Genomic DNA, 9,396 nt, shown 5'->3' with positions numbered 1-9,396 from the left:
TTTTTTCCCTTTCATTTGTTCAAAATAAATTTAATCTATTCATTCATTTAAAAGAAAATTAACATGTTAATGTAAAGAGATTAATCTGTGGAATTAACAAATTCATTTTTAACGCATTAATGCATGAACAACAAAGTTATTACTCATGAGATATTAAAAATTCAAACTGGGGGTCAAGAACACAAGCTTATGTTATCTTGGGGGTCGTGGCACAAAAAGTTTGAGAACCACTGTTCTAATGCAGGGAATCCCTGAACTTTTGCATCAAGCCTCCTTAAGATGTACAACGCAGTCATTCAAGGGAGTAAAATAGATATTTAACAGTCACATAGCTGCTAAAATGTCAAATCAGCAACACACAGTTTGCTTAGTTTAACTGCAGCTCGGTTAGAAAGACTGAATTATCAGTAATCTACACACAGGTGATGCTTTAACAAGTCCGCGCAGGATCATAATGTAAAATAAAGTACATTCTGTTTTCATTTCAACCCCCTTTTGAAATAATCTGAGGTCAGAGTTTCACTAATGTTGTGTGTCTGTGTGGGAGTCTGTCTTCTAAGCATCACTGTCTCTCCATCACTGTGTGTGTGAATAACATGTTTTTATCCTTTTGTTGTATGTTTTCTTTCTTTGAAGGAAAAAGAGCTTTCATTTTGATTTTGCAGTAAGGTATTGTGGTCGATTGAGTTCTCATGTAGCCTTGTGATTCATGCGCTTTTCTGTGTGTCGTTGCCGTTTCCCCTCCTCAACCTTCTCGGGTCTTTGTCGGATCCTGACACTTTAACAGCCGCCCGCAAAGTGTTTTCGTGCATCAGACCAAGTTTTGATTCAAAAATCAACCTTTTTTGAACCCTGCTGAGACATTTGCTTTGTCCTTTTTGTTCACATGAAGTTGTGGTTGATGTAAACAGTTTCCTCAATAACAGGAAAAGCAGAAAGTCCAAGTGATTGAAAAGCAGGTTTTCTGTAAAAGCTGTTATCATCCAGGGTCGTGCAGTTCATGTCCTGCAGCATTAAAAACACAAAATCATCAATAATATTTAAACTAGTCAAGTAGATTTCTAAAATAAATGATAAGTTATTGAATCTTAACCTTAATATTCAAATTAGTCAGCTAAATTTAATTAATAACAAAGTTTTTACTGTAATATTTGAATTAATCGAATAAATTTGTACAACAATTATTATTGTAGTGTCTGAACTTTAGTATTTCAATGATTCAGGTACATTTATGTCATAAATAATACAGTAGGATCTTAAATTTGGTGTTTAATTTAGTCAGGTAATGTGCATAATTAATGATATTGTATGATTTAAATTAGTAAAATATCTGTAATAAATAATATAGTAGGCTCTTATTAATTAGACTTATTGGAAAAATGTGTATAATTAATAATACTTTATGGTTTGTATCTTAATATTTAAATTAGATACATTTTTATAATTAAGAAAACGTGTAGTCTCAAATTTAGTATTTATGTTAAATGCTTTAAATTATAGATCATTTCTAGTATCTTAAATTTGATATTTAAAATAGTAAGATACATTTGTATAATTAAAAACAAACATAGGGTCTTGAATTTGATGATTAATTTTGCCAGGTGTTTTTTTAACCAGTTATTGTCCAGTTTTAATCAGAAATATTTAAAATATTCTGGAAAATGTTATGACTAATTTGTAGGGTCTTAAATGTATTATTTAAATTAGACAGATAAATGAATATAATAAATAACTGCAGAGTCTTGAAGTTATGAATTAATTATTCAGGTAAATTTGTATTATTAATGATATTTTATGCTCTTATTCATAATATTGAAATGAGTCGGGTAAATTTATGTGATAAATTATACACGGAGGATATTTGCAATAATGTTAGAATTAGTTTTACATTTGTAGAATTAATGAGGTTCTGCAATTTTAATTATAGATATGTATGTTACTTAAGTCAATGTATATAATAAATAATATAGCAGGATCTCACATTAGTCTGGTAATGTGTTATTATTAATACTGTAGGGTCTTCGATTTAATATTTAGTCAGGTACATTTCTATAATTAATCATATTTTAGGATATTAAACTTAATATTTAAATCAACCAGGTACATTAGTAAAATTATTATTATTTCTCTACCTGACGGCACTTTGTCTCAACAGCTGTTTTTTTTAAATGAACTTTATGAATGATAATAAATTGACTTGACTAAAACCACATGATGGAGCGTTTGATTAGTAAACTGAATTATTAAGCTTCTCCTCAAAGTCTCGACAACAAACACATCTTTCGTCCTGAGCATTTATGCTGCATTTGATCAACAAGAAAAGAGACATTTCTGTGTTTCGACTCGCTTCATCTTGAAGGAAAAACGTGCTGTTAAAGTGACAGGAGACCAAATCCAATCAGCTCAGCCCTCCTTTGGTTTTTTTTTCCCTCCTGCTGTTTCTTCTTCATTGTGCTTCTGGCCATTCATGTCTGTCTGTTATCTGTCCTGTTACATGTAGGAACCGTGCACACTGTCATAACGATGCTTCCTTCCTTAATTAACATAGTTCAGTCACATGCTTGGTTGAATTTGCTACTGGGCCTGTTTCAGACCTGTACGCTGCACGTCTACCAGCATGTGTTAAGATCAGTAGGTTCCTGAAACAGTCTGGTGCTAATTATGTGAAAAGGAACGAGGAGGACTGGAAACGTCCTTGAAAGCAAATCTGAGCAAACACAAGCAGATATTCATCCATTATGTAAAACGTTCTTCTCTCTTTAAGTAAATCTGAGCTCGCCTGCAGCCCTGGTTTCCATGTGTGAGCGTCGGGCTGTGGACCCACTCAAAGACTCTCGAGGACACTCCAGCAAATAAGTGGAATTAATTAACTGAAAGTGAACAAATTTAACACTGTCTCTGTTTTTATTACATGGAAATGAGTAGGAAGATGTTTAGAGGTTATGGAGCCATAAAGACTTTATATAAAGAACTAAGAACTGTTCAAACAACATAAATAGTGTTAAGAAACAGCATGTTGACCCTCTGAACCACCAAACCTGATGACAGGTTTAAAAGGTATTTTATCTTATAATAATATCCCAAATTAAACTATTTAATTAATCCAAAAACTGTAAAAACAGAAAGAATTGTCTGATTTTAAACCGTCTGACGTCCTTTGAACTGCTCATTTGTGCCATTCTGAGGGAAAAACTACATTTAAAATTGTGACATTTCATCAAAATTCTACTTTTTTTTTTTTTAATGCCAAAAATCCAGTGTTTGCTGGAGCCAGATTTTGTACAAAACAAAAAATTCTGTAATCATTCGCACATTTGCACAGCCGTTATTGACTCAGCTGTGTTCAACAATCATGCCGAACTGCAGGATGTGTTTACACACAGCAGAGAGGACGAAATTATTGAAAACAATTAAAAATATAAATCGGAAAATATCTTTATAGTGTACCTAAATACTTGGGACAATGCTGCACATGTCGATTCCAATATTTTATTTTGTTTTTTAAAAATTTCTAAACAAATAAGCAATCAAATTCAACGTTTTTTCTTTTTGTTTTTTTTGGTTTTTTTTTAAGGATTTATGGAGAAGATATTTTTTCCTTGTTCCAAAATTTGCCAAAAAATATAGAGTTTGCAGTGACCAGACTTTTTTTTTCTGGATGTATGGTGTTTTAAATCTGGTATATTGCAGAGAAGACAATTTTGAGTTTTTTATTCTAAAATTTTCCCAAAATATAGAATTTGCTGTGACCAAATAAAAATGTCATCATGAGTAACTCAGCTGCGACCAACACATGACAAAAATGTAGCTGAACTGCAGCTTGTGTTCACAGAGCAATACCTTTGGAAATAAACTAAAAACGTCCATATTAATCAACAGTTTTTTCCCTTTTTTGGTAACACCTGTGGACAAAATGTTGCCGATACCAGTTGTTTTTTTCAGTTTATGTAAAATAAGTACGCCAACAAATTTAACCTTCATTCTTTGCTTTTTATGATTGATGGCGTTATAACTTTTCTACACTCCACAGAAAACATTTTAGAGTTCTCTTTGCTTCCAGCTGTAATTGTGCTATTTGTTCGAGGTGCAGGATTTTATATTTGTGGTGAAACATGATCCCACAGTGAGTAGAAAATATGACAGGAGGCAGAAAACACCCAGAAGCTGCTTTGAGTTCAGAGGATTCATATAAATGAAAGAGATAAAATGTCAGCTCCAAAACATTTAAAACCTCCAGCAAGGGTTTCTAATAATAAAGAAAAGCTAATATTCATAGTAATTAACAAGATAATGAGACCTGGAGTCGTTCCGTCTGCATGTCCATCACTCAGCTGTCCATCCACACGGATCGACATGCATGTGCAACGTCTAACTAATGACATCACACATTTGATCCGGTACGTGGATGACGGAACGCTGCGCTCCGTCATGAACCCATCTCTGCAAGGCCAACGTAACATCGCTCACATACCAGGCAGACATGCGGCTTCTTTCTCTCTCTCTCTCTCTGGCTGCTCTGAATCTGAATCGAGATGTGTTGTGTTGGGAAATCAAACTGTTACCTTCTGCACACTGTCTTCTCTCTTTTATCTCCCCCCTCCTCCGTAGTCTGTCTGTTTCTTCCCTGGGGGGGCGATGGCAGGTTTCTTCAAGGCAAGAGCAACAACCTCTCACATCATCAAACGTCTTTTTTTGGTACATTTAGAAGTAGAGCTCCATTCAGGCTATTTTTCTTGGGCGTCGCCGGGAAAATAGTTCACACTGTAGACTGCTTGTAAAGCGTAGCGATGCACCGCCGCTCACAGGTCGTGCATGAGAGGTTTTGGGGGTCTTAGGTTGGTGCTCTTCCTTCTCGTCCACTTGTCTAGTGTTAGTGGTTCCCCTTGCTGCCTCCTGAATGCCCTCCTGACTCTGTGTAGGTTGATCCAGCGGCTTGTTCGAGGCCACAAATCGGCCGGTAGCTTGCATGTTTTGCTCTCTCGCTTCTCCAGCTACGATCAGAAACCCGCAGACGGGGAGTACAATCTGTTTAAATTGAGGTTTGAGCCCAGCAGCATGTGCAGCTGGGCTTTGCATAGCTTCTATGCAAAGGAAGACATTTCCACTGGAAATCTTTCAAAGTCAACATGTAGAAGCTACTAATGACTAGATCTCAGCGGTAGTACCTGTAGAAGCCATTTCCTTAACCTGTAATCTGTATGATCTTCTACCTTCCACAGCCCTTTAGAATCCATTAGATTGCTCATTTATGTCCTTTTTGCCTTTATTTGTTACCTGAACTCTCCTCTGGGCTCTCCTGCCTCCCCACAGCCCCGACGAGGACTCCTGTCAGAAGTTCATCCCTTTCATTGGGGTAAGCAGAAGCATTTCGACTAAAGTATTCGCTGTACTTTGGTTTATTCTTTTTAGATTTATGAGGCCGTTAGAGATGTCAGTGTGAGTTAAACTAACTTTTCCCTCCTCTTTTCATTCTGCAGATGGTGAAAGTTGGCATTGTGGAGCAAACGTCTGCAACATCAGGTACACCACAGTTTGGATGTTCTGTCGACATTTAGCATTAAAACAAACACAAAAGTGCTCCAGTAGGATGTTCATCTGGCTGTTATAGTCTACAACGTCACTTATCAAGTACTAATAATGCAGTCCTGAGATCCCTCATCAGGCAGTTTCACAACCATTCACACTATGGTTTGGGGATGAGACTAATACCTGGATCAGTCAGTTAGACCTGAAGAAGCATCTTGGATGAAGGTGAAACATCCTCAAGAGACAAAAAAAGAGTTTCTTTTACTGAAGAATTTAGGATTACCTGGATGCACAGACTGCAACCTGCATAAAGACTCTTAAAGCGTCATCAGACAACGTCACACACTGAGCTGCATGGTGACATTTACATTGCAATCATTCTTTGTAATGTTCTTAGATGTAACTATATTCTCAATTCAGTGATATGCAGCCCCCAAACTCTCAATAAATTAAAATGATCAGGTCAAAAACATTGTAATATTTGTTTTATCTGTCAATTAACCTACAAATTTAGATTTATGGAGAGTTTTTATTTGACCAGTGGATTTTTTTCTGGCTAGAAATGACATAATTAATTCACAACAGATGCCAAAAGATTGTCTTTACAGTCGATGTTGTCTTTATAGAAGGTGATCATGACAAATATGAGCGATTTCTATGCAAGTTTTTTGGTTCATTTTTTGATTTAGGAGGCTGGATCCTCACAAAACTCGTAATTAATAATAATTCATCATCTCACAACCCCTCAGCTGTACAGTATCTTAGAATCTCTGTGAGGGGTCCCAACTTTCAAATTTCAGTTGTTAGCAGTTCGCTGATTGTGAGGATGATGCTGTGTCAACATCTGGAGTTAGTTCCGTTCCCACAAACTGCTGATCGTGTCGGACATATTCAAGGGTGCGTTCATTCCCGGTGGTTTCAGTCGGACCTTGCTTCCTTCCTCAGGAGACTCTGACGACGCGGCTCCTCTGAGCTCGTCGCTGTTGTCCTCCACACCTCCACAAGTGTCCCCCGCTCTGAAGGAGGCGTCGCCCACACCGCCCTCCTCTCCCTCCGTCAACACCAGCTTCTGTGCTTACAGGTACAACATGCATTTAGCAGCTTTTTATGTGTTTGTTTTTTTTCACTTGTGCTCTTGTAAAATATAGAGAAAACTGTATAGCTTCAATTTTTTAACTTTGTAGAGATTTCCTCTTTAAATTTGAGACATGTTATATTTATATGACAAGAAGAAACTGGTTCATGGCAGGAAAATGAGGCTGAAAAATACACGTGATTTTGTAAAATTCCTTTCAGAAGTCTTAATTTTACAAACTGGTTCCAGCTTTACAAAATCTGACATTTCCCAAAATGTTCATATGATCTCTTAGAAGCTTTTTAAATTTGTTTTATTAGATTTTAAGCAGATGCAGCAACATGCATGATAATCTAACAACAAAACAACTGAAATAATAGATTCATGCGAGATTTTTCTTTCAGGTCGTCATATAATTACTTACAATGAACAGAGTTACTTTGCCTTTACAGGTTAACAAATGAGTTTTATTGTACAGTAGGAAATTTGTTAATGAGTTTTTCACTTTATTTTGGCTTTACTGATTAAAAATGTGTAACTGTTTTGTTTTCTTTTGATGCACGTGCAAGAATATGGAAATGTTGTCGACCCAGAGTACACAACAAAAGAGAAAAAAAAATGTCAGCAAACCTTGAATAAAGTAAACAAGACTCAAAAGGTGCTGAAAACCAAAAGCTTTGTGTGCCGACCCCTAAACAGAATATTCAGTTTAAATAAGTCATTAAATAATTGTAAAATTATCCCCCAAAAAAAGACAAAGCATTGTATGTTAACACAAAGGACCATTTTAGACTAAAATCTTGCACTTATTTACAACATTATCTTTGAATATTTTCTTAAATTCGGTCCTTTAACAAAACAAAATCCATCTCTTTTCCAGATTAGTTCTGACTCTGGTGTTCTAAACATACATATTTTAAGCTTATGACAAATCTCTCTCATTTGAAACATACTTTTAAAAGAGAGTTTGAGTTAAACTGCTGTTTCCTGCACAGAATCTCACATCCAGCTCTTGTGAAATGTTTGCAGTGCTTTGTTTGAAACAGAACAACTTCCACAGCATCTTCTTTGCTGATTCCTCCTGCAGTTCTGGCGGTCAGGCGGAGCTGATGGGGCTGCAGGTGGATTACTGGGTGGCTCCGACGGAAAGGAAGAAAGACGTGGAGAAGCGGGACTCCTCCTCCAAAAACACTCTGAAGTGCAATTTCCGCTCGCTGCAGGTCAGCCGGCTGCCACTGGGGGGCGCTGAGCCCAGCCCCCAGCCCACCATGTCCATGACTGTGGTGACCAAGGAGAAGAACAAGAAGGGTACGCTGTGCAATGTTTGCTTGCCTTAAAGGTGCAATTCGTAAAACTTAACCTTTAAAACGCCAATAAACCAAAAAAACATGTCGAAGAAACACGTCCAGTCTTTCACAATCTGACCACAAACGTTGCACAAAAACCGGCCAAATGTCATCACGTTTTAATCCTCAGAGGCCGCAGCGATTCTGAATCCCTCATTTGCTCACAGTGTGCATCCCTGTTGTTCCCTTCTGCCAGTCATGTTCCTGCCAAAAAAGAGCAAAGACAAGGAGGTGGAGTCCAAGAGTCAAGTGATTGAGGGCATCAGCCGCCTCATCTGCACTGCCAAGCACCAGCAGACCATGCTGAGAGGTAATTTCCAGCACAGGCCTCCTTCCCCGGTTTTGCTCTTCCTCCTCAGACGGACCGCAGATGTTTCTGTGTTCTGGTTTTCTGATTCTTACAAGCTGACTGTTGAAACGCAGCAGTAGCAGTTGATTATAGCACAAAAAGCTGCTCTTATCTCCAGCTAATGTTGACACAAAACAATATACGGAAGCTTTTAGGAGAGAGTGTTGTCATTTATTGTTGAACTTCAGTCATTTTAACAAAAAAATGCTCATTTTTGATAAATCCTGGAAATACGTTGTGTTTTTAAAAAGTGTAGATGTTAAAAATACACCACCGAATAGCCTGAGAGACACAAAAATCTGTTATTTTTCTGTTTTATTTAGTTTTTATATCAATATGTCTCCAGGAAGTTGTTCATTTGGGTCTATATTTTATTGTGACACGACTGATTTAACTTTTAGCTAATTTTACTGCTACCTTTCAGTATACTGTAGTTGGTTTTGTCACTTTTTTGGCCTCAACAAGTAGCATAATTAACTTTACTGTTAAACCAGCATGTGGTATGAAATTACACTACATACTAATGACATAAAGTCTTTTGTATTCTGCGCACTTTCAATACTGCAGTGCAGCAGTTTAGTAATTAACATGTTTAATCTTGAACCAAAGTTTACATACACTGATAAAGACCATGTATATGATGGAAGTCTTCAGTTTCCTCCAACTATTGGTTTGCTTTGATGGAATCATTGGACCACATTTTGACCCATTTTGGTTTGTAATAGATTTATCAAACATGTAAATATACATACAGAAATCCAGATATTATATATTATAGCTTCTCCCCAAGAACACCAATCTAATGTGAAGCATGGTGGTGGCAGCATCATGCTCTGGGGCTGTTTTGGTGCCAGTGGAAGTGGTGTTTTATGCAAAGTAATTGGAATAATGTCAGAAAGCAAACAACAAATTTAGTTGTACTGCACTAACTCTGTGAAGAGAAGAAGTCAAAGATACAACCAGAGACTTGCCAGAAGCTGTAATATATAACGTTACAATCGCTGTATGCACATTTTGACTGAGCAGGTTTCATCATATTTCCAAAAATAATTATAATTCCAATCATAAATCTATGAAAAACCAGAATGGGTAGAACTCAA

General features: G+C 36.7%; 1 protein-coding gene across 2 annotated transcripts in view; it reads left to right on the top strand.

Moving 5' to 3' along the window:
* pacs2 (phosphofurin acidic cluster sorting protein 2) overlaps positions 1-9,396 on the top strand; it is a 107,483-nt gene that overhangs the window by 93,830 nt on the left and 4,257 nt on the right. Inside the window, exons 19-24 of one of the 2 annotated variants that reach the window (XM_008285533.1) lie at positions 637-669; positions 5,311-5,353; positions 5,478-5,520; positions 6,472-6,607; positions 7,689-7,909; positions 8,144-8,257. In XM_008285533.1, coding sequence (XP_008283755.1) covers positions 637-669; positions 5,311-5,353; positions 5,478-5,520; positions 6,472-6,607; positions 7,689-7,909; positions 8,144-8,257 — 590 coding nt within the window. The remainder of the gene's footprint in view (positions 1-636; positions 670-5,310; positions 5,354-5,477; positions 5,521-6,471; positions 6,608-7,688; positions 7,910-8,143; positions 8,258-9,396) is intronic. The other variant, XM_008285534.1, reaches the window with a different exon arrangement.

The sequence above is a fragment of the Stegastes partitus genome, unplaced genomic scaffold, assembly GCF_000690725.1.
Source record: "Stegastes partitus isolate 25-593 unplaced genomic scaffold, Stegastes_partitus-1.0.2 Scaffold407, whole genome shotgun sequence".
NCBI lineage: Eukaryota > Metazoa > Chordata > Actinopteri > Pomacentridae > Stegastes > Stegastes partitus.
Note: the sequence above shows the minus strand (reverse complement) of the source record. Positions and strands in the feature narration are given on the sequence as shown.